At 31.0% G+C, this 27,705-nt stretch overlaps 2 protein-coding genes across 3 annotated transcripts in view; both read right to left on the minus strand.

Moving 5' to 3' along the window:
* The window catches only part of LOC116769217 (uncharacterized), a 324,623-nt gene that overhangs the window by 72,694 nt on the left and 224,224 nt on the right, over positions 1-27,705 (minus strand). Inside the window, exon 1 of one of the 2 annotated variants that reach the window (XM_032660257.2) lies at positions 6,775-6,779. The exons of the other annotated variant lie outside the window; for it this stretch is intronic. The gene's annotated coding sequence lies outside the window, so the exon portion shown is untranslated. Of the gene's footprint in view, positions 1-6,774; positions 6,780-27,705 lie in introns of those variants that run through there. 2 annotated transcript variants of the gene reach the window in all.
* The window catches only part of LOC116769126 (neuropeptide SIFamide receptor), a 55,278-nt gene that overhangs the window by 19,261 nt on the left and 8,312 nt on the right, over positions 1-27,705 (minus strand). The window contains exon 2 of the mRNA XM_032660152.2: positions 6,710-6,809. Within this exon, the coding sequence (XP_032516043.1) occupies positions 6,710-6,809 (100 nt within the window). The remainder of the gene's footprint in view (positions 1-6,709; positions 6,810-27,705) is intronic.

The following is a 27,705-nucleotide window of genomic DNA, read 5'->3' on the forward strand; positions in this document are numbered from 1 at the left end:
AGTTGACTTAACAGAACAATCTCTTTCTCTCTTTTTATAAAAATTGGTTACTACTTTATTGTTGTTATTTTAACATGTATCAAGGTAAAATGTTTAATTATTATCTTTATGTCTTTAAGAAAAATATTTTTCGTTATTATTAAAGAGTATTCATCTAAAATATTTGTTTTATCGAGTATAAATCAGTGGAACAGCTAGCGTTCCCTGGAGTGCGGTCTCGTGTATGGAGGACTTCATTAAAAACGTTATTACTAAGTTACTTGTTGCATTCAAAATAAACTCATGTCGAGTCTACGTGCAACATGTTTATATATAGTGTATATATAGCTTAATAATAACAGAATTATTTCCAACCCATGCCAGACTAAATTCATTTCTTCCCACATTCAAAACACCTTCCCGCGCACACGTGAGGAGGAAGATTATGCTGATCTTAGTATGAAAGAGGGCTCACAATTTCCTTGCAATAGTTTTATGTTGAACATTCTTTTATATTTTACTTATTTAAACATAAGAGCTACAGTTGAATATAATGTATCGAATACAAAAGTAAACATGACATAACTTATTACTGCATCTTTGCAATATTTTCTCAGCAAACATTTTGAAAATGTGAATGTCGCACATAAGAGAATTTTTATAATATACTAGAATTTTCACGTGACTTCACCCTCCATGCGTATTGAGACGATCCAATATCAAACAAACGTTCATCCAAATCTATTCAGCGGTTTAGTTTCGATAAGTTACAAGAGAGGTACTCGTAAATAAACAGATTCCGTTTTTGCAAAATTATATTTGTATTTATAGAACAAACTAACAAACCGCTCATTTGATAGCGATTAACAAAGAGTAAGCTTAGAAGTGAAGACTGATTACATACCAGATAAGGGCAGACACTAGTCAATGACTGCAACTGGGCTCTATTTACTTTATTCTCCGATAATTATTGATATAAATGAAGGTATAAAATGAGAGTACCTTCCAAATACAGATATTTTAAAATCCTTCTCACTTATCCGTGAGTTGAAAGGATTCTGAATAGAATAACTGAAGTAACTTGTGTTAGAAGCTATATTGAGAAGACAACCTCGAAGATAGTGAAGGTCCACAAGAATCAATTAATACATTTACAATACAGAGATCCGATCTCACGGGTTCACCTATCGCGAAACTAAGACACAGCATGTTTATGTTTCGTCTCTTACAATATAATATATATTTATATAAACGATACTTACTTACTATGATAAAACGTTTCGATTTAAATACACTAAGAAACAACGAACACAAAATATATTAATAATGTTATTTGTTAAAAAATATCAAAGAAAAGTTTAAAAACGGTCGTCTTATGATATTTTTACGTGTGAATAAATTTTATCCTTTTAACTTCTTGAACGCTTTTATATTTTATCAGCAGCCTTCGCTAATATTTGATAAAATACCAAATTGTCGAGAATACGTCTAGGTGTCTTGTAAGTTATCTTAGTATAATGTTACACAAATTTTATTTTGTATTCTAACATAATATAAAATAAATTATGATGTAAGATATCAAAACACAAAATCAAAAGTTATCTCAGAAACCTTACGCAGCAAAAAAGATATTGATTACATAATCTAAATCCACTTTTTGGTCGGATAAATTGTTTTACCTATCTTAATCAGATTTAATTATGACACTTGACATGTTTTGATTTGTTTTTTGTATTTACATAGTTTAATACGCCCGGCCGCGGTGACATCTGTGTATAAAGGAATAAACGTCAAGCAACATAGAATATCACTTTTATAAAAACACTGTAGAGCTTTTTTATAGGATACTTTATTTTGTTCAGAATATTTCGTGCCGAGATTTATGCCATTAAATAGATTTCTCACTGCAATGGAATTGAAATTTACCAAGATGAATTGTTCAAAAATTACCTCAAAACATATAATGTATAGAAGTGTGACTCGCTTCCATTTATTGTAAAAAATGTATTCATTTTAGAAATAAAGATTTTTAAGAGGATTTTAAACACTTTCATTTGTCAAACTCAATTCAGGTTGTTTCTTTATTGACTCACAATTTTCTAAACTTAGTTAGGGTTAATATTCTCTTCCTCGTCGCAATCTTTAAGCCATTTTGAAATATCAATAAGTCTTAGAACTTAATAGTTACTTAAAATAAGATATTATGTAATACTTTACAATAAGATTTGACTTAATATTTGTCTTTGAAAATAAATTTCTGCTCTATTATATTTAATGTAACGTAATTTGTAGAAAATTCTCAAAATTTTAATAAAGATTTAGGATTGTTTTACTTATATTTAGTTTTATTTATTAAATTCAAATACAGACTCATTCATGTTAAATAAAAATTAAATTGATCAATTATAATGAAACACAATTATTAAGAGAATCGCCCTGTATATAGTATTTGGAGTCTCACACTCGAGTTGCACGTTGCCTAACAACAGCCTAAGGATTTATTACAAGTAGATATTTAGCCTAGAGAATATAACGCAGGACCTATAAAAGGGCTGAGATCGAGACAATCCATACACACAGCTGACTTCCTTCGAACCGGTATTACAGAAACAATTATACAAAATGTTTAAACTGGTGAGTATACAATAGTTATAATCATGAATTATAGTTATATTTATTTATATTTTCATTTAAACTTTTTATTTCATTAAGTATGTAAGTGTGAAATACAAAACGATCGTCTTATTCATTTCAATTTTATGCTCTTAATAATATTATCTTCACTTGAACAGACAATCCTCGTTGCCGTGATCGCGGTCGTGAACTGTGGCATCATAGCGCCAGTAGTCCCCGTGGCACATCCCGTGGTACACCACGTGGCCCCCGTGGCTCCCGTGGTCCCCGTGGCAGCCGTCTCCCACTCGGCTGTGGTCCACCACGCTCCCGTCGTTCCCATCGTCAAACATGCTCCCATCGTCCCAATCGTCAAACACGCGCCTCTCATAGCCGTTCATCATCATTAAGCGGAATTTAAAATAAAATTTATTTTATTTATCTCACGAATATCTTTCTTTTAAGCTTCCTTTAAGTGTTATCACTGTCAGATAAACCAACAGCAAACATTATAATTTCAACGTATTAGTGTTGCTAGTGTCGTATGAACGGCTCTGTTGTGTGACATATTTGAATATTCCCAGTAATATATCAAAGGCCACATTACGAGAGATTTATCCGGCTTGCATTTTGTTCCATTTCATATTCCGACCACATACGACGTGGTGTCATTGACACGGCTCTAATTTATATGAAGAAGCTGTTGTAGGAACATCAGATGTTATTTTTAAAGAACTCACAAAATACCAAGTTATTATTTTTAAAACTTTGTTATTTAAAATCTAAAAATGTAAAGCTTGTTTAATGTATATAGAGTCATAAGTTTCAGAGAACATGTTTCAGGGATAAATCGATTTCAGGAAATGTTAATATCCTCATATCAATTAAATTGTCAATCAAACAAACACTTCCTCTTACTATTTTTCGAGGAATGGTTGATCTATTCAGCGTCCGGTTGAAACTGATACGTCGTTAGAGGGTATTTTAATTAACGTAGTATATCGATTTTCAAGACCCGTAGAGCCGAAATACAATAAAAAATTATTTAAACAGACAAGCCTTTATATTTAACGTGTATAGGTACAGTTCTTTCGAGTTCAAGGAATTAGACAGAATATTAACAATTCGAAAAGATACTGCTGAAAAAGTTATTGGATGCTTTTAGTGTACTAATGGTATCGTTAAAAAGAAATAAATGAATGTGTTAGCACAATTTTTACATTTTTTATGACAACAGATTTAAGTTCATGGAAATTGTCGAATAAATTGCTCGTCAACCTCGTAACCTTGGCTTTACAGCCAAGACCGATTCCTCCCATAGGTGAAACTAACCAAACACACGCCTGATCACTTTTACTTTGCCTCAGTTTTATTATAGTTATAAATACACTAACAGTTACAATTGCTATTTAATTGCTATTATTTACAAACCTAATTCAAGAAGGCGTATAATTTCCTCGTAAAATGCTCTTTATGAGACAATCCAGTAAAAATACATTTATCTCAAACAAAAATTAATGCGTCTCGAAAAGAACAGCTTCTTGGATATGAATTTAGGTATTTTGAAATTATATACACAAATGTAACATCACGTTGGAAAAAAATTAAGAAGCTCTCGGAGTGTTGTTCTATCGATCATACCTTTTACTTATTTGTTATAAATCGATTCGTTATACCTTTTGACTCTTTTAGAGAATCAGGCGTCAAAGTCGTTATACGTATATATCATTAATGTATAAACAATTCAAATTTACATCTGAAAAGCTCAACCCCTCACCTGGAAGAAAACGTCTTATCAACTTACACAACACTCGACAAATTAATTATAACTTGGTCCTTTTAAACAATTTAATGTTTTCACAAAGAGGAAGCTTTTGAATACCTTAATACCGCACTTTGCTTCTGCAATTATGTAAGGCGGAGATATGAATTCCTAAACAATTCAACTTTTTAAGTTGTCCTTAACGAAATAATTATATGAAAACACAGAATAATAATAATGGTAGCTGAGACTGCCACAGTATACTAAATTATTCAAAAATTCTCTCCCACCGTTTGATGCAGGTGTGAAAATAAATATTTCCAATGCAAAGTGTACAGTTTTAAAGTAATTTTGTATATAAACTCATAATCACATTTTAAACTGATGTTGTTATTCATAAAATCCAATCAAGACCCTCCCTTTATTTATTTGCTTATTTCGTTAACATTGCACTGTTTAATAAAAACGCCTCGGTTAACTGAAACTAAGAAAACGGTTTTATTTAATTCTATAAAAAACCACAAATCCTACAAAAGCCTGAATATAACAAAGTCGACATTTGTACTATCAAGGGTTTTGAACTTCCGCCACTGATTTATTGAGGTCCATTTGCTATATACCCGAAATCTTTAATCCATGTCTTTATGTAACTGATACTGTAAATACAGTAGAACATCTATATACGATATATATTCCTTATTGATTTGTTAGCAATTGTTATATTGTATTAGATTTCGACTCGGTTGGATTAAATTTGTTTAACACTTAAGAAAGTAAAAATCAAACAAAATATTCTCTAAAAGGGAAAAAAATTCTGAAAGAGCCGTGGAGTGTTTGGGTATGGGAATGAAAAGATTCGGATGTAGGTCACGCGAGTTATATTATAAAAATGAATTTGTTTAACAACCTTCTGTTAGATGCCTGAGAAAAGTTCAATAAACCACGCTATCTCTGTCAGTTAAAAGTAGCACGTATGTATGTATGAGTGCTAATACCACATCAATATCATTAATTAAACGTTTACAAGTTACAGTTGAGTTATATCAAGGATGTTATTACTCGTGAATATTTATTCGTGACATTCAGGGAAATGTTTGCTATGTCGAGGAAGACGCTTTTTCAAAAGGAAAATCTTAATAATATCATTTAATCTTTTCAAAAGTCAATTATGTTTATGAAGTAGATATAACTTCCAATGTTATGTCTTCTTAAATTATTTTAAATGAAACGCTATCAAGTCTTATAGTTAGCATTGTCCTTATTTGAGATTACTCAACCAGTTTTTGGTCACAACGAGATAGATCGGGTATTTTTATTAAACAAGAAACAAAACGTAGTAAAATTTTTCTGTTGAGGAAGCCAATCTATTCCATAAATGCAGCAACCTCTTCCGGAATTTTTGACGCAGAAACTTGACAAATACCATGAAAGGACCTTCGAAAAGTTCCAATCGCATTATGAGGTTTTTATTATAATGGGGCCCATAGACCGGGTCAAGGAAAAAATATAGCCTTGAAGCCTCAGGTGAATTATAGACGTATCTTCAATGGGGAGGTATCTATAGCGCAGACCTGTGCAAAATAAATTAACCCATGGTACCACAAGCTGACGGAAAAATGTTTTCTACGTTCCTGCTACTGATACTAATTTTTTTGTGGGATGGGGAAAGTTCGAATTTAAAATTTTGTTACAATGACTTCGTTATAACAACATGTTATGATTGTCTAACACTACATTGTCAAAAAAGTCAATTGCTTTACCTTTTGTTGTAATCTAGACCATAATTTTGATATGACCTTTCTTTCACGTGAAACACATATGAATGGAAAACTAAACGAATATTTACTGAAAATTAATAGACACAAGAGTATATGAACATTATTAAAAGACATCATTTACATCGAGAAACTGAACATCAAATAAACTGACGGACATTTTGTAAGCGCTTTAATGAATTGTTGTCTTCATGAGGCTACTTATGAATATATTAAGTTTATTTATGACACTGGAGGTCTGGAGTTCTCTCCAATTAACCGTTCTTAATGAGCAGTCGGTCTTTTGCCAAAAATTAACATACGTGCTCCGTTATGTAGGTCAAGTTTAAATGGTTTGCGGCCGAAGGTAATCTCGATGCGAAACATATTCCACGTAGTTTTTACGACTCATGTTGATTTCAATGCTTAAAAGAAATATGCCAAACTTTTTTGTAATTCGAGTCTCCTACAGTGTAACCTAATAGGGGATATCAAATTACCAATTGATAGTAATAAATATATTTATATAATAGAAATTATTTAATCTTGTGCAAAAATATACTTGAATGATTATTATATGGAAGAATATGTTTCAACTCACCGATCTAGTGACACGGCTACCAGGCTGTACACGGAGGCTGCGACGGAGAGTCCCTGGACGTAGGGGACAGTCTTACACATGAGCCAGCCGAGCACCCAAGCTGGAAGTAATACAGACATCACTAATATGATCCACGGAATAAGCCATTAGTTATGAAAGATTAGAGTAATAACTACGCTGTAGTTGTTTTACAAATCAGTAAAAATTAGAGTAGGCAGGTTACTGCTTTTTAAATATCTTTAAACTGATATTGAACAATAATCTACAAAATTTGTTATATCTTTTTACTAAATATCTCAACCATACTCCTGAACTGGTCATGTCGGGTAGGAACATCCCTGCGAGAGGTCTCACCTCAGCAACAGGTTGTGCTAAATCAATATTTACACCATACTCTGCACCTAAAACTGGGTCAGGTCACTGTACCTGTGAACCTTCAGCCTTGCATTCCGCTATCTCTAACTTTCTCCCACTTCAATACGATGCTATATCCCTATCTCCTTCACACTCGACCTTGTCCTGGCGCGGGACGCATTACAATACAAAAGCCGGAAATGACAGAGCCGTATTCAATTAAATGTGTATTTTAATCGCGTGTAATAAAGTCGCTTTTTCATTGTACGACGTCCAGGAAGAGTTGCATCGGCTAATAGTATCGATTTAGACGTTCAATAACGAACTGATTTTACGTTAATGACAAATATTTTGTGTTTTTTTTTATAGACGTTATTAAAATTCCTTGATCTGAACGATGAAGTGGGCTACAGAAGTATGGAAACGAGGCTGAATTATGAATAAGGACTCCGCAGGGTTTCGGTCGGAGAATAAACTTTGAGTCAACAGCAACAGAAAAAATAATCTCGAGGAATTAACTTAAAGAACTTGTAGGAAAGAGAAAGAGACGTACGTTGTTAAAGATTCCACCTTACACATACATGTTTCTAAAAGCACTGGATAAACTATTAAATTCAAAATTTTCAACAACTCAAAAAACATTTCAATACAAATACTGTAAAAGCGTTTAAATCTTATACTCTTATTGTTATTAAAGAAATTTAAAATCTGCTCAATAAAACAAAAAGTCCACTCTCAATATTTTCCAACTTATAATATGTATTCTCCTTATTTAATTCATAATTTATCTAACAATTCAAGTATTCGTCCCACCTCAACAATATCACATACACAAACAATACATATAATATGGGGTTTTTATATGTAAGATACCTTTCATTATTTTATTTATAAATACTGTGCTAACAAGAGTGTAGTGTTATACTACATTATAGGTAAATTGAGATAAACTTAAATAGAAATAAATAACCCTCCCAGCAAGGGGAGAGACAGTAATCCTACTCTATATAGTAAAATGCAATATTAACAGTAATTTAAAATCCTTCTTACTTCAACTCAGTTCGTGCTAACAACAGTTCTATTAAATAATGTTAATAAACTAACTTTCGTTTGTTTCCAGTCTACCGTCTGTAAGTCTGTTTGTCTTTGATAATAATATTTGGAATTATTTGAATGTTCATATATTTAAATGATTATACAATTTGAAATGTCCTATTTACACGTCTCTTGTTATAATATCTTACATAAGTGTTCCTTCCCGTGAATTTCCCCTGAAATTTCTATAATTCACAGCAAACCCTTTACAAAATCCATGTTATTACCAGCCTCGGGCCTGGACTCGACCTTGGACCCTCGGCTTTTAAGGGCGCATTTCAACATAAACCCCGCCTTAGCCACGGCTTCTTTATGGATGGAAAACTTTCGGATCCTGCATTTTTAAAGTCCACCATGTTCGGACTCATCGCGTTAAGGAAATATTCGTTTCTTCATCATTGCCGTATCTTCAGTATTTCCTTATAAACTTTCATTTAACATATATATTGTTTGCTGTACAATGAAGAAAGCAAGATAATAAAATATGAAGCTATCAAAAAAAACTTTAATCAAAACGATTCTGAAACAAGTCATAGAGAACTTTAAGAGTTGTTTAATTAATAATATAAATGTTTATTATAATAATGAGATGCACACGGAGTCCTGGATGATCCAGGTAGGAAGTGGGTCAGTGGGAAGTAGGGCGCGGTGTTGCCGCTCGAGACTGAGAGACCGTTTCTTACATACATTGTTTATGCTGGATGTCTTTAAATTATTCATTGAAGTTACTTTAATGATCTTTTAATGACTTCGGTTGTTATTCACAAGATGAATATATCAATAAAATTATTTTCTTCAGCCCCCAAAATATATTAATTATTAATATTCTTTTTTCGCAAGCTACAAAAATTTCTTTATTTAAAGTTGTTTAATGATTTTATCTTGAATAATTTCGCTTAATCGTTTATAACCAATAATCTTTATTGTTTAACTTTATTTCTTTATGTCCGTTTTTAAAAAAACTTTTTGTATAAAACTTGAATGACTTTTTGAAAAAAAAAATATAATAATGTTTTTGAGAACTTCAATTCATTATTTACATAAAACTATTCACTGCACTATGTTCTATGTATATGAAAAAAATAATATCTTAAGGCAATTAACAGCAAAAAAAATAAAATGCTTCTGCAGAAAAAACTTTGATTTGTAAGATTGATATAAGAGGCCTACTAATGTTACAATGCGGGCTTCGGCTTTCCCATTTGATAAACACGTCCATCTTGAACGACCAGAGATGCAGGCATGACATTTTCTTCACCAAGTTAAATCCAAAACTGTGTAAGTTTTTACTGGTTGAACAGTTATTGATAAAAGATATATTTTTTAATATATTTTAAAGATTCTTTCGACTTTAGGGATTTCATATTGAACTGTAAACGTCTCAGTGCTACGGAACCAACGTAAATAAGTAATAAATTGATAGGAATAATTTTCTTAATCCAAGTTCCATGTTTTATAACATTCAGTCCAAAGAGATCAGAATGCATTCCAAACTAACGAAACAAATTGATAGTTTAGTTTTACGACGGCGACAACATTTACCGTTCCATGTGAGATTATCTTTTATTTGCCTCTCGATTTGTTTTCTGAGATATTGTTGTAAAACAACGGAATAGCTTTTTATATAATTCGAATAAATTATTTTTTCTTATATAACAAAAGTCCAATTTTTCTAATTGTTTATTTTTAACCCTTATTTCTTTTTTGCTTATAACTAGTCAGTATAACAATATTTTGGATTGCTTCTCAACGTCTATGAAAACGATTACAACCAATAGTATTTATCTGATGGGTGCCGCGATCATAATTGTAACGAATAGGTTCAAAACATCTTAATGATGAAAATAATAAAAACATATTCCACAACCAAACTTATTATACAGTTAATATTACGGAACTCAATCAAGTATTCAAAAAGTTATTTAGATTTAATCTCTATTAATACCAAATAGCTCAAAATAAATGCATAACAGAGCAGACGTTCGACTGAAGACGAAAATTTTAATATTCACAGAGTTGAGACACAACCTTGTCTGTCACAGAGCGTCGTGCAGGGAGTTGTGCAGCGTGTCTCAACAGCTATTGGAATATTTCTCTGGCAGTGATAGAAGCGATTCCATACTGAGAGCGATGGTATTTATTATTACGGACAATTTGTTAATAATATTTCATAAAATTTTATATTCTCTAATTAATTACTGTTTCAATTGATGCTATTGAAACAATACTTAAATATACCTTTGACAGTAAACACTTAGAATCTGGAAGTATAGTTTTATTTTGCTGACAAAATTAATGTCAATAAAATCATTTAATTATTTTAAACATGGAAACAAATTCATTTCCTGATTTCATTTGTTCTAGGAATCATATTTTCTGACATATGTTAGATGGAAATCTGCCAAGTACTATAGAAGAGATGCGTTTATTTCGGATGAAAAATTCTGATAATTTTATCAAGTTGGGTAGAGATTGATAATGCAATACATTAGCTATTTATCAATTCCCCAAACTCAGAAGCAAAACATTAATGTTGTGTCATGAAATTAATGATGGCTTTTAGCTCCGGCGACTTTCACTTGATGAATGTCTGTACTCCGGAAAAAGAAATCATTTATTTGTAGATTCCATTGCAGCCGTCAAAGGACTAAAGCAACACCAGTGTACTTTTAATTTGTTTAATCAAATCGAAAATAAAGATAAGATCATATTGTTTGTATAAAAGTTAAACTATCATAGTTTAATTAATTCTTTTTCTTAAGTTTTCAGTCTTTACAGAGCAAAAACATTTATAAGAGGATTCTCTGTGCCAATTATTCTACAAGTAAAGCTGACCAATGATTTCGTTGGTAAAAACCAAAACACATTTGATATAATAAATGAAAGAATATTAAAGTGAAGTAATTGTTCTATGTCTAAAAAATATTAAATACCTACTTTATTTGATTTTCAGTTACATTATATGAAGAAAATGTTAATTCGTAAAACACGTAAAAAATGGAAAATCGCAGACGATGACAGTCACACCGAATTAAATCAAGGAGAGGGATCCGCAACAGATTGCGGACAATAAAGTCATATCAAACTTTAAAATACGTTTAACTTCACAGACGACAATAAAACAAAGGCTGATGACGAAGGGCTGGCTGTGACGAACACACACAGATACATATCTGAATTGAAGACATCAAGTCAGCGATATTTATATGACTCAATATGAACCAGCTCGGACACTTTATAATGATGAATAGATCCAGTAACAGAAACTTGAGATGAATTTCTGGGGCTGCTTTAATATGAGTTTTGATCAGAATTATAAAAGAAAATGAAGTTAGCGTTAGAGACATTGTAATAAAACTAGAAACATCATAGGAATAAATCGAAGTTTGTTCCAAATAAATCTATGAGACTGATTTTTTTTAAACGACCATAAAGAAAGTGCACTAGACAGGATCAAATATCAATTCGGTAGAATATTTTTATGATAAACAATATGAATTGTAATGGAAAAGCCAATAAGTTCAGTTTTGAATGGCTGTAAATATTTATAAAAAAACTTGGCTCTACAGGATCTATAAGTCGTAAATTATTGCTTTCATTTTCTTAAAGCTTCCAGCGTTTTGCAACAGACGATGAAATTGAGCTTATTTTGAAAAAGATATATTTCAGACGTAAAAATATCGAAGACAATAATCGTAGCTTGCTTTATTATCCGAAACGTATTGCTAATTTATGTGAGAGATTATTTGCGTACTTAAAAATTTAATATAAAAGTTATCTCCATAATAACGACTTTTCTTTGTAACGTATAAATAAACCAATGGTTTTTCAATATCACGGCTTTGTGTGACTTCTCAGCTTCACATCACATCAAAATTTTCAGGACCTTGAGCTATTCACATGCAAATAAACCAGCAAAGCTGGAGAACAGTTCTCCGACACAAAAGATAAAGCACATAGAATCTAATGGGAGCCACAATAACCGAGATCCAAGGACTCGGGCTAATATGCACTCTCAAGCAACAAAAATATCCTTGAGGATCCAATAAGAAGTCCAGAGGCCACGAATATCCCGACCTTGACGGTCAACCCCTACAGTTTATTGTTATGTTATGAAGGTAAAAGTGTTTTTTCAATTCCATAAAGAGATCCTCACGAATTGATTTGCAAATGATTAATTAAAATATTCAAAAATATGATAAGAGTTTTATTCATAAAACCTTATATGCATCAATAACTAATAATTACGACTTTTCATTACGTCTGTTTGAAAATAAAATTGCCATAGTTTTAAAAGTCGCATAAGTTTAAAGTTTTAGTCGAGAATGAAGACAAATATATCTGGTATTAGTATTATGAGAAATATAAGAAACAAGCAAAAGGCATTACGATGGACAATAGAATAATATCATTAATAAATTATAAAATAAAAAATGGACTTAATGTGGCTTTCACTGAATTAGTAAAAAACAAATATTTAATGAGCTGACATAAAATAAGCAACTGTAATTCATTATTATATTTGTCATTATTTCTTACAAATAAGAGCATTTTTTAAAATATTAAGATTGTGAAGAACACGAGAAGTAGTTAAAACGGAAAAAGCGTCTCAATGACAGGCTGCAGTGCGCGTACAAAATATAACTTAGAATTTTATTAAATTTTACTTTTAAATCATTGAATTTATTTCATTTTAAAAAAAGAATGGAATTAAATTTAAAACTGTATTGCATTTTAATAATTTAATTTTTTTTACATAACCCTATATAACAATTTATATCTGGAGAATAATAATATTGCATGTGTCCCGGCATTAGACAATCCACTTTGGAAGGATTTGAAAAAAGGTTACGTTAAGAATGTGAAGCATACATTTAATAAATGAATGGTACGTCAAACGTGAAATCTGTGCAGTGTCAGATATTCCTGGAATCGTGAAGATTGCGAGAACGGAATCCGGCAAGATATTGATGGAATTACTCGTGCGAGTTAATGAGGGTCATGCAATCTGAGTTAAGCATTCATTTGATTAAAATATTTATCAGCTTCATTTAAATATATTTCAACTAATTAAAAATCTCTCTTCTTATCACCTTTTCCCTTTGCCTTAATATGAAAAGCCTCGTTTCGTTCCAGCTTGTCTTCCAACCTGTTCAAGAGAGTCTTATTTTCGTACTTGTTTTATTTATTTTCAGTTTCGACAAAAAGCACTCGGCGTCATGAACCTTAAGGCAGCCGTTAGAATGATATAGGCAATAAAATATGTTATTAGCGCTATTCAAGATCTTATTAAAGTATTTCTGGATACCTTATATCGTTTTATTTATAAAGTACTTTTTATGGCAACATTCGGATGACTGCCAACTTTACGACCGCTGTAATACGTCTCTTAGATTTATTTGTTTTAAAAATCGTATACTTTGAATTTGATATGAAATATTTAATTAGTTAGCGTGAGATTTTATATAGATACTTTAACTTGATGTGTTTGATATAATGAGATCTGAGACTTTCGCGAGTTTTATTCATTTAAATGAAACTAATATTATTCGGATATACTACGCGTGTTTTATTTTTGTAAAAAACTATATACTCCCGATGTTCATATTCAGTCACATCTCGTCTGCCCGTGATCACGGTTGCTGAAAAGTAACCGAGAGTATGTAGTTTTTTACAAAAATAAAGCACGCGTAGTAAATACGAATAATATTAGTTTCATTTTAATGTGTTTGATATTCGGTAACAGGAGGTGTAGCCAGCAGAAGGTTCACTAAAGAGAGTAAATTTCCTCAATATGAATTCGCATTGAAAACGAAAAGATAACAATCTCTGCTCTTGAATTCTTCTGGAATACAAAATGTTTAGGCTACCAAAAATTTACAGAAGAAGACTTTGATTTTCATCACCATACTTACAAATCCACGCAAAATAAAGAGTTGGTATTCTACACGCTCACAGAAGTATAACATATCTCTTTACGTTTCAGATTGTCAAGGTATAGACTAGAAACACTTTTCAGCATTCAAAGAGTGAGGAAAAGCAATATAATATGTAACAAGATTTAGACATTTGCTCATCGACCAAAAATAGTAGAACTAGCTTTGTCATCTCTCCATGAGGAAGTCAAAAGTACGAAAGTTTCTAGAGCTATAACGAAATATTTTTTTTTAATTTTATTTTCATTATATATGTACAGAACGCTCAGAGTAAATCAATACGAAGAGAAATTACTTAGAACGGATCTCATTTGAAAATGTTAGAGGATTAAGGGGAGAGACACGTCTAAAGTAAAGATATTTTATCTGAAATGTAAACATATTGATTGAATATCTTATATTTATTACTTAAAATTTTTATATTATAATATAAATTTAAAAAGTCAGAAGAGAAATAAACCACAATTTAATATCTTTGTCCTTGACATGAAAAAGAACCTGAGGATATGACACTTGAGACCCTAAAAAATATTTCTTAAACAAACTAATCAACTTGAGGTAGGTCTTAGTAAAATTACCGAATATATTTTATATTGTCTGGAGAGACGTCTTTGTTCCTTAATTTAATCATGAAAACATCCAAACATACACTTCAAACAAATTGAAAAGTTTTAACATTATATACATTATATTTTACTTTATATATACATATATATAAGATTTGAAAATCCCCCACATATTCTTGTAACATATATAATGTCAATTAAATTCAAGGATTCCTTGTCACACAAAAAAGTTTGTATAGAAGCAACTTTTGTTAAATGGGCTTATAAATTGGGTCTGTACCTTATCTATCGAAGGTCATGAGATTTTTGTCGTCTATTGTATTCTGTCAATCGAATCGGGGACAAATCCTTTGATCAAACTCCAGTAAGCAACTTTTAATTCCGGACAACAAAGCAACTTTTGGTATAAAAATGATTTTGTGTACCAAATATATCACACTTAAGTCTATAATCATATTTTCCACAGTAACAAAACAGGTCTTTGTTTACGTTTCATTGTTTTACTAACTCGATTTGAATCTTCACACATGTTCTGAGATAAACGATAAAATATCTTGCATAAAAATATATTACACCATATTTTATAGAACAATTTGAGAAAATTCAACGTCAATTACTCTTTATAAGTTTTTACAGCGTCTGAATATAATTTAATAAAACAGGAAAGGTTGTTGGCTTTACGTTTATATAGAGTTCGTATTAACATTTTAAAATCAAAATGTTGTTGATATTTCAATAATATAAACTTTACAAAGTGGGCCGCGTCAATAATTTGCTAAAAAACTAATTTTCGTTTTGCACAATATTTTTATTACGAAAACAAAATATTACAATACGTAAGCATCAAATGTATATCAAAATTGAAACAGATAGGAGAAATCTATTTTTACAACAAAACAGAAATATTGAAAAAGCCAACACAGAATTTTAACGTTTGTTGCGTCGTGAATACTCCAATATTTTTAAGCCAATGTTTTTTTCTTTTTTTCAATCTATAGATAATAGATTGTAACGACGAAGTAAAAGCTTTATTTTAACATTAATCTCTTCAGATTTTCCAAACTTTTCAGATTTATAAAAGATTGAATATTTATTTATAATTTCACCAAAACACTTAACTTTAAAACGCGACTAGTGTCACATTATGACGTCGTTTCAAATTGAATACGTGACTATAAAAGTTTGAACCACGGGTTTGTGAGATTGTGCATTTAAATCGCAACTTTAAAGCTACTGTAATAGAAGTCAAATTGGTTTAATTGAATTTTTTCACACTAGGCAACTAGAAAAAAACTTCTGGTTAAGTGAAAAAAGAAAGGTCTTTTTCAAAGTCAAATGTCAAAAAATAATCCATATAAATGAAAGGCATTTGATTAAGTTTTTAAACGTACCCGATATACTCTCACGGGAGACAAAGACAGAAATATTAAAATAGTGCATAATATGTAGTGTAAAGTTGCAATATTATTTATACTAACATAACAAATGATTCACTTGTCTCTGCCCCTGGCGATATATTAATCAGCATGTATATGAAATTACCAAATGTGATAAAACGTCAAAGTTCAAGTCTTTCTATCTCCCTTTAATATATTCATAAAGCTAACCCTTAATGTCGAGGCTTTAATAAAACACTTTCGCGGCATTCATTAATCTCATACTTTATAATTTTCCTTCATGCTTTTTATTTCGAGACATTTCGCTTGTCATCTACAATTTCTTAAAACTTAACCAACTAAAATTTTGCACTCGAGCTTGTTCGAACGTAATTCGTATCATCTTAATAGCATATTTTTATTTTCCCTTACAATTTTGTAAGCCGTGTACTGTTTATCGCTAACTACCAACAAACAGACAATTTAATACACTGACCAAACACTTTATTTCATTGATAACCGTATATTATTTTCGTTCTTGTTAATTTTACAATATTTGAAAGCATCTCATTCCGCCGTCACGCGGTTTTTAAGTACAGTCAGTTTGTTTCGTCAACGGAATGTACAGTAATGTCTTTGTCAGTGGTATCTGTAGGCCATCGCAGACATTCTCCCGCTTGACCCACTTTGTTGGATGTGGATCAAAGTTATGACTCCTTACAGCTATTTTACAACTGAAGTATTGACGGATGTTTTTCTGTTTCAGATTTCACAAATAGAAATAAAAATGTTTTTTTTTTAAGAATTTCCCGCACCTAAAACATTCTGGCAATAAATATAATATGAGAATTGATTCTTCAGTATCAAAACATAATTCAAAAGTTATTTACAAAACGTAATGTATTGTCGCGGGGTATTTTGGTATAAATATATTTTTGACCCAAAACAATTAAGTAGAAATATACAAGCCCTGTTAGATAAGGATTTGTGGGGATTAATGTGACACTGCAAGGGCAGGCGCCTCATGACCGGATCTAATACCACAGGAAACAGATTATATAAAATACTAATAAGGAAATGTATACTTTAACTTTTGAGAACTTTATCTTATCATATAACAAGACTGGATCTCTTCTTCAGTAGGAATAATATGTGTTCTATTCCTTCCACAGACAACACTGTATTTCAATTAAGATTTTAATAGAGGAAATATATAATATAGAACAGACACAACTTCTTCCCGCAGTCATTTACCAAGCTTGTATCGGGATCCTTCGCAGGGATCAAGACTTATTCAACTATTCATTATTCATTAACGAAACAAAGATCTACGTATGGGATTTCATGTAGTGCTCGAACTCAGAAAGCTTTATCCAATCTAACTTAGGTTTTATATATCTACTAACATCAAGAGCTTTTTTCGAATCAAACTCATTTAAAGTTGAGAACTGTTTTTTATTCAGAAGAGATTTGTCTGGACTTTATCTTTTATATTCACTATTCTTTACACTGTTATCGATGAAAACAAAATATGATATGTAGTGTCTAAGAATTATTAGAAGTCGTGTTTTATCCCAAACAATAGAATATTAAAGCTTCCAGGAATTAAACAGTGTAACAATTATTATATAGGTGATGTATTATTTAAAATTGTTTGATATAAAATGATAAAATTTGAAAGATGTATTCATACGAGCACTTTCTTACACGGTCAGCCATCCCTTTTTGCACATATTTCCTAGCTGTTGAAGAACTTTTCTGCCAGATTTTCAAACCTCAAATCAACTTCGTCGACTGCCACCATTACCAACAACTTCTAAGAGCTTGTTCCTACTCAGCTACTAATTCCAATCAATAATTTCATATTGTTCTTGATACTAATTCATTATTTTATTCCATCATATCACCAAAACTTTTTATCCTAAATTCGTTTTAATAATTACTTTTAAACTTATATTTTAACATATGAGAACGTCTTATAGTTAAGGTAGCATCACTAACAGTCATAGTTTTAAGAACCAGGTTATCGCAACCTTCGTCCTAACCTAATAATAATAAATCAGTTGTCTCCATGCCGACAGCCAAACAACACTTCATAAGAAATGTATCTTTTGAGATCGATCGGATTTGCAAAGTGCAGCGATCGATGTAGAACCGGGTCACGAGGTCGTTCACCCGACCTGTGCAGTTGGCTGTTGGGCCAACACAGTGACTGACTAATACTGGTCACTAGTTGCATTATCGCTACACCTGCCACAAAGGTAATAATGACTATTCGAGAAAAACATTATTTAACAAAGCTTATGTCGAGGAAGATCTATTTTAAATAATATAAATAGAAATATTGATCAATTTGACATCACAAAAGAATATCAGAGAGTTTAATTAAAGAACGAAAACAACACTGCATTCAATAAAGACTGTGCAGTCTCGACACTCGACACGACTCTTGAAGATGATTGAATTTATTCAATTACTAGACATGGAAAACCAGCAGGAACAAAAGGATTGACTGGTCGGTGCTGATTGTTGTGTTGCTAACAACCAAACGTTATGTTTACAATTCAATATATGTAGAATAATTACTGCAACATTATATTTGACACTTAATTCGTTTCAAGTCTAGTTCGATGAAACCTAATTATACTTAAAGATTATATAATTCATAAAAATCCTCGCTAAAGTACTCGTGGAATTATATTGCACAAGAAATTCACCAGCAGAAAGCCAACGAAAGATAGGAAAATAATATATTCGTGTATTCGTGTTCAAAGCAACAAAATTGATAAATATTAAAAAGAACGAGAATGTATGTATGTTAAAATCTATACTGTATTTTCCTTGACTTGATTGTGCTGTGAGTTACGATGGTTGCATCTGTCTGGGAGTATTATCAATGTCTTCACATACCACTGACGCTGTTATGAAATCAACCAATGCAACTGTGTTTGTCTAAATGTCTTCACTTCTCACAACAGATTTATTTTGAATTGTTAACATTTTATTATAAATGTGGATTGAATTTATTTTACCTATCTTGTTTGTTTGTACTTCACAATTTTATATTTTTGAAATAGTGACATCAGTTCACAAAATTGCTCGCAGTCATAGGAAACCATCATATTTTTTGTGTCAAGAAATTTAAAACTAAAGCTAAAAATTTATAACATTACTAAAATATTTTGTTTCATATTATTGTCGTTTTATTCGGTTATCGTTTCTGATGAAGAGTCATAAAGGATCAAAACAGATAAGAATAAAGAGCCAATCCTTGGAGTATTTTATACGAAAGTGTAAGAAAATTGATAAAGAAATATAAATATGTGAAAAATTTTAAACATACATTAACTAAATATCAAAAATAAACATGCACAGCGATACAAAAACTAAAAATGTTTTAAAACCAATATCCAAGCTAGTTTTTCATAATCTTGAAGACTTATTAAACATAAAACCACTTCATTTTCGATTCAAAAGATCTTGTTTGAGATGACACTTGACCCTGATGTCGACCTTGAACATATTTGATGGAACCGTTCCACTGAAAAAACACCCTCATTGAGTCAGAAGCAGGTATAGAGACCAGAAAACCTTAACCCAAACTTACTTTAGACGCTCTTATAACGGAGTGTGTAGTGAGTTAGGGTAAGCTTGTCTCGCGTCGCAAGCTATTTAATGATAAAGGTTATTTACTATATCATTTAAAATACATCTTCTCTAGATACGAACTTATATGAAAGGGAAGTATTTATTTTTTTTTGAAAATCCCAATATCTTTTATAAAGGGTTTACAAAGGTTCATTAAAGAAGACACTGACTGCGTTTAATTAAAAAACTACATATTCATAACTACAATAAATTTATTATAAAATTTCAGAAAATTTTCTAAGTGTTTTGTTAAAAAAAAATCCAAGTTTATTTTAATTGGTCTCTTATATTCGTCTCGGAAGTCGGCTGTGTAACAGAGTGCGTTTGTAGAGAATTTAAAATTTCCGTTCAGAAACTTGCATACAACGTAATTAAATGACTTAATCGCTTGCATTTTTGTCGAGCTCTTTGATTCTAATGAACGCATTCACTCGAGACGGGAAAAGAAGTCAAACCTACAGTTCAGTGATCAGCGCGCAGAAACCGCATTCAGAGAGATTTCAGGAAATAATAAATTTGTTTTCTGGATAAAACTCTTACCAAAGGTTTTATTAAGAAATGAGCTTCATATATCTGTCGTCTGGTTTTAATGTCATTACAGAATATATGGAATGTTTCCACGAGTCTGCATTCGCAGAATGATAAAATTGCAAAAATTAATAAATCCGAGTTAGCGTTCTCTACATTCTTATAAATAACACACGAGTGGACGTAAGACGCAGTGTCTTATTCTTTATAAAAATTTAATATAAAATCTAGCTTTCGCCTGCGACTTTGTTAACAATGAAGTTCAGAATATTTATAAAGTCTAAGTACATTAAGGAGCTGTATTATATTAGGTATATCTTGATTGTATAAGTGAAACAGAAACTTTAAAGGTAGAGTAAGTTTTATAATCTTATTATTTAGATAAATTAAATTTATGAGTATTTTTGTTTCCAGCATTTATCCTAATACGCTTTCCTCAGCGTTATTTATTGAAAATATTCAGATAAATTGTGTATTCAAAAATATCAGCTGTCAATAGCTATACCATGTGCTTGTCAGTCAAGGTGATCAGACTCATAGAGTAAATAGAATTGACATGCCTACACCGTGATACAATGAAACACTATCAGTCCACATTAGTACTGTCTTTATACGTCATAGTAATCAAGAGAATATGTGAAATTATTGTATTGATATATCTAGCAACTTGTGTCATTTTTTGTAAGTAAGAGTTATTGTGAAAAAACTAACGTTTTTGCAAAAAAAATCTGCTCGTGTTGATCTTCACGTGCTGCTACGATAGCCAACGGTTATCCTTGATAAATAAAACATCGAATATTAAAATTACTACGTGAAATGTGATGTAAATGTTTGATTGAAGTCTTAATTCTTTAATGAATTAATCTCATTTTCACATTAACATCAGACGCCCTGTAAAGATCACTCTCGTAACAATAAAACATAAAACCCTTCAAGTTATAGCTCGCAGAGAAAGGATTGAATGTCACTTTCATTGTTCAATTAATTATTGATTGGACCCAATGTTTTCAATAAATTTGCCATAAATGCTTTGATTTTAAACAACAAAATAACTAATACCTGATCCGGCCGTATGGATTCTTCTCGATACGAATACTTTAAATCAAATAATATTTAACTCTCTTAAATTAAAGAAGTGAAAGATTAATAAATAAAACATTTCCATGAGAGATGAACAGCCTCTTAAAATAACTAAGATTACAGATAGAAATAACGAAAACGAAATTGGTTTTTAAAATATACAAGAATAACTTTGAAAAAAAAAATTAATGAAAAACAAATAAATAAACAATTGTTCTGACTGTAAACATCTTGCTTTTGGAGACAAATTGCGATCTTGAAGAGAGATACCAACAAAAGAAATGTGAAATAAGAAAAAACTTGGCAGCGGGTTCTGGAATTAATGCGGTGTGGAGTTTTTTACCATTCCAGTTTAGAACTGGATTCAATCAGAGCGATGCGTTATATATTATATAGGTAGTTATCGCTGCAACTGTTATAATATCATCTAAATAATGTATTTAAATAAAATGTTATGTCCTCTCTATTTATATTAGATTCCACAAGACCGTCTATAAAAACTATTTTAGAATCTAATAAGAATGATTTAAAAACACCGAGGCCGGGACGAGCAGGTCGCTCCCGGCTTATCCAATTATTACGTGGGAACTGTAAAAGGTGTCGAATAAAAAACGCCTAGAGAACAGGAAAAGAAAAATGTATTGAATAAAAATTCTAAAAAATATAAAAAAAGGATCATATTTTATCAAACTGTCCCGTGCGTCCTAAATATAAAATCAGTTGAATTGAAATTTTAATTGAGATTCTTAAAAACCTCGACTCTTATAAATACGACTTGTTAGAGATAGTTGGTATTACTACACGGTTCATGTTAGAGCTTGTTTTACACACCCCGAAATGTATAGAAGTGAAGAATAACATTCAACGAGACCTTATTCAATATAAACCTGTCTTAATAAATACTACTTATTTAAATATTAATTTGTAAACAATTCAGTTAATGTTTATTATTGAGAATAATTATAATAATAAATATTGCTGAAGACACAAATAGTTTTAACATTTCTTTAAGACCGAGTAAGTTATTTTTGTAAGTATTATTTGAATGAAAAGTTTTTTTTAATCAATTATTACTTTTCACAAGTTCACAGAAACTAATGCGTAATTTTAAACAATTTTCTCTTTGAAAATTAATTTAATATAATCTCTCGCACAGAAGCAGACGTTGATGTGATCAAATAGCGATTTATGCATAATGGGTGATAGAAGGTTTAAAGTGACAAACAAGAGGCTGGAAACAATCGCGTCATCCGTTATTAAGTTAAAAGTTCGCCGATCACTCACTACGGAACAGATTTATTTACACGTTAAGTATTTTTTAATTTAATTTTAATTTTTAAATATACTAAACACGATACGAGCACCTCAGAACTAATATTTTGTAAATAATTGTCCTTCTGAATACTTTAAGAGTTAAGTCTCATAATTTTATTTAATCCTTAGGATGCGTCTGTTGCTCTGTGGGTTTATAGCTTTACTCTCTGTGAAGGAATGCAGTGAAAATGTTAACTATATGTTAATGTTATAACTTGTGAATCTTATATTAGAATCGTATCTTAAAACACACTATTTTCGTATTTTCTTCTAACTGCACAGTTAACATGGTTTTAATGAAGAATCCTGAAAATCTATTTCAAAATCTCCTAGTCCATTTACAGTCTATTAACATTGATGCTATGATGACATATAAAGAAAATAATGTTTGATGGGAACTATAAATGTATGTGTATTATATTTGTAAGGAAAAATGGAAAAAATATTATCAATACATCTACTTCCTTACGTCAGTGAGTACTGGAAAATTGAATTCACTGATGCTTGTTCCCAATACAATCTGTGATGAGAATCCCTCAACGACCATGTTTAACTCATTGTCGATCTGATGCTTGATTTCTATTGGAAGTCCAGAAGCATTCACCTTCTGCGCCGCTAACTATTGAATTTAATGTAATAACAATCTGTTAAACGTTTTTTGTTCGTAATCTTTATTTATTTCAGTGAACAAACACATTTCCGTTTACGAGAGAACAAAAATTAATTGCAAACAACTCTCAATGAATTAAATTAAACCCTTTGTCTGGAAACGAAACGAATCAAGCACAACATATTGTTTCCCGCCAAGCCGCGGCGTTGAGGTTCAAATAAAAAGAAAATGTACGAGAACATTCGAAAAACACACATTTAGAGTAAGTAAACCTTGCGTCACCATAGAAAACAGACAAGTCCATTATTATATAGAAAAAGTTTTAAAAATATTTGGACGATCTGCTCTTGTCAGATGAAAAATAATGAATACTAAGAGCGCATTGTATGCTTCTGAAATATACTACATGATATACATATATAACTCATTTAGTTCCTATTTTTTTAATTTTTTAATGAGATTACTTTACCATGCCTCTTACTAGAATAAGCTTTTAGTTGTAAAAATCGTTATAAACAGTATAGTGAGGAATCTAATTTCAAGCTATTCTCGGTGGCCACAGAGCTGTGTAAAAGGCAAAATATTTTACAAGTAGGTGACCGAGATATAACGTTATTTGAGTGGTATAAAAGCAAATGGCAACTCACCGTCGCTTTGGCTACATTATTGCGATATTCTGACGGCCGTTTTTGTAAAATAACCCATAATTTAATATATTCTATGGCAGGTTCATTCTTTTGGTAAAACAACAAAAAGCTATATTATTAACAAGGTATATTACCTAGTTATTCGTCTAACTTGAAAATATTCTCTATAGTACAGAACAGTACTGAATAAAAAATATAATTTACAAAAATTAGTTTATGTCTCGTAATATTAGAGTGTAAGTCATTTAATGATAAAATCGAGCAATAATCTAAGATGTCCCAAAAACAGTAGTGTAACCTGAAATTGAGGCAAACGCTCTGGTACTAGGTCGGTAGACACTTCCTAAGTCGTGTTATAAAGATGTATTAGAAGCGAAGACCTCCAGTGCTCCAGATAACGAATTCGAAACATCATGGTTTTAATAACAATATATTTATGTTACTTATTATTTGGTAACAATAATTTAAAAGAGTAAATTATATCAGTATGTACATATCTGTACACGTAATGAGCTCCATACAAACATTGAGCGTTTCTTTTGATGAAGATTTATATTTACAATCGATCTTTATATTCTAAAGTTTGTTGGAAGAAAGATTTGGTTATTAATTAAATATGTTGGTCAGCAATAACGTGTGCGTGGAAACTCTTCGATTCCTTTAGAATTGATTACGTCAAAATAACAAAAGAATATATTTAGCTATCAATTTATTTATTAAAACTTTTCTGTTTGTAAACCTCTATAGCGATAAAACTAGCGACTTTCAACGTGAAAGAATTATTTGTGAATGTTATCAATATACGCTTCGGTTTTAGAAATCAAACGCCTTTCAAACTATCTGTCAACGGAGAGGTGCTGCGCCTCTGTGTAATGGACAGATGTGGAGTCGAATTTATCACGTAGGATTCATGTAAATTTCCCACAGTGAAAAAACTATAAGAATTCTTTATATCAAAAACTAAGGTACCTTTACTTTTAATAACACAAAGAAACCATAGTTTCTGTAATAAAAAATCGACGATGAACATAAATAATTGAAGCTAAGAAACAATTAATAATATTATATGATAGAAAACAAATTAAATAAATATTTTATAACTTAACTGACAAAAAAATAAATATTCTCGAACACATGAAAAGCATTTCTGTCCCTTAATAATATATAAACATTTCGATTTATTTACTTTCCTCGAGATATTTAATTTAAATAAATTAAAACATGAACTTCGCTTGTAAGATTCGTTTATCGTTCCTCTTACTAAATGTTCAAATGTGAAAACGAGTGTACTATAGTTGTGAGTATCATTAATTGTTCAAACACAAATGCTGCTTTTAAAGTTAAAAAGTGTACAGAAATAATGAACAAAAATAATTACCACAAATACAATAGAGATAATTAAGGAAAAAGGATTTTTAGAAATATATCCATAATTTAAAGTAAACATATTTATGTAAAGTGCATTACGTAATTACATACTCTTTCGAACGTAAGAAAACTGAGAGTGAAGGTAATAACGAGATGTCAATTGTCATATATAAAAAAATAATGACGCATTATCATTTTACTGTGAGCTATATACGTAGAAAGGGAGACCGAATGTTTGATCCAATGGTCCTGTATAACGGTATAAAGAATAGTCTACTTTTAAAAAAGCCGTTACACAGGCTTAATATCGATCGAATCAAGACCCTTTTAAAAGTAAACAAAAGTAAAGCCTCCAACAGCCTCCTACTCAATCTCCTGTATAACATTCAACGGCGTTATAACCTTGTACGAATACCGTCACGGTTGAAGTCCATCTCGTTTCTTGCGAGACCAGCTTGTAAGAGTTGCTCGAGATTGAGATAGGTCGATGATTCCTCGTGAATATTTATCACAAGTCTTGAAAAATAGCTCAATAACAATTATATCCTCGAAAGTAAGGAGTCATCTCCGGCACTACATGTATCAGCTCTCCAAACATTCTTAGAACCTCGTAATTTTCCACTTCCCCTGAAGGCTTATACTTGAAGGTTTCAGACACATAATCTTACGCTACCTATGATATAACTACTAAGGATTTTCAATCGAATAATCTGATATCCTGACTTACCACACAAAATTTTGGTGTATTAAAAATATTTCTGACAAATGAATTAAAATATACTAGAATAAATAAAAAGATATTTCTTTAGTTTTATGAGCGTTTTTTTTACGTTTGTAATTCTTGCTTTTGTAACTAACAAAATAACTAATGTGCATTGAAAATTGGAAAAGTCATTGTGGATATACTAAACTAATGAGAATGGAAAGACGATAATATTTTTAAAAGTTGTGTATCCGACAACACCAGAACACGTGAGACGAGCTGAGTTGCCAGCATCATCAAGTGCTCTTAGTAACTGTGTCAAATGTGAGCGTTTTTATTGTGCTTCGTAATTGAATATGTTACCTTTATTTAGGCCATCCGATATCAGCAATAAACGCCTCATTAATCGAGGTACCAAGTACTTATAATCATGTAAGTGATATTATTAAAATTGTAGAAATTCATAATAAAATCGACACCTTAATCTAATCTACAAGGTTTTTATCTAAACTTCTGACACTTTCCTTAACAAAGATAATTTTCCTTAATAGATAACGCAGAATTAAATATCTTAATATAAAAAATGTAAAAACATTTGACTGATCCGCAGTCTGCCAACCTCTTTATCTGTCTTCCGGATGTGAGAGCGTGCAGACGATCGTCCCAAGATATATATAATGATAGGTATTTTATTCAAATAGGACGGTGTACTCGACACAGAGATTTATTGGGATTCAGACTCTTAAACATACTATGTTAACATGCAGTTATATATTTTCTGTCTCCGGACGATTTGTCTTAAAAGAAATATATTCTTCCCGTGGTTACTTAGTAACAAACGTGTTATGATTGCTAATACGTATTTGAATAAAAAAGAAAATTATTTTTCTGAATTTTAAACCTGGTGTCAACGCTCCTCAATCCTCTGATTTTAGAAATCCAAAGACCCTCGAAACAAAGTCAGCAATTCAAGATTCAATTTACTCCCGCCTTAATAAAAATTACCGCAAAGAAGTCCTCAAACGTAATTCCGAGATGCGGTTGGTCTCTGACCGAAGGCTTTACTGGTTATTGGCCGGACCGAATTTAACGTTCCAATTAGGCTCATTTTATATGCAATTCTCGCCTTAATGTTTCACAAACAATATATCTTTTTTAGTCATAATATGTCGAATAAATAAAAAAAAAACAGTAAATAATTGTTACCCAAATACAACAAGTAAAAAATACGAAATGTTTTTAGAAATAAGAAAAGTCCTATAAATAATTATAAATAAATAAAATTATATAAGAATCTGTTCGGTTACTAATAAAAAAAATATTATTTAGGTTGTACATGACATCAATTTAACAAGAAAACATACGAAAAATGTATCGGGATGGCCAAAATCTTTGTTGGAGATATAACGCGCCCATTAACATTATATACACAAACTGAGAATGACCCGTTTTCGGAGTGTGTTAATAAATAAAATGTAAATATAATGGTTATTACCACAAAGCTCAAGGAATTAAAGACATGCAGTACTTATAACACTCAAAAGGTTCCGATAAACAAAACACCAAATGGTTTAAACTTAGTAAATTAACCAAATACTTCTAAGAAAATTGCATTTATAAAATATACATATTGTTTGGCCAGGGCTTGTTTGATATAAACAAATTATATCAAGGAAACTTTAAAATATTTCTGTTAAATCGATGGCTCGTATTTCTCAGCCGCTCTCCTGCACATAACACCTATATCGAGTCTAAATCAGAAAACATACTA

Source organism: Danaus plexippus, chromosome 5 (genome assembly GCF_018135715.1).
Source record: "Danaus plexippus chromosome 5, MEX_DaPlex, whole genome shotgun sequence".
Lineage (NCBI taxonomy): Eukaryota > Metazoa > Arthropoda > Insecta > Lepidoptera > Nymphalidae > Danaus > Danaus plexippus.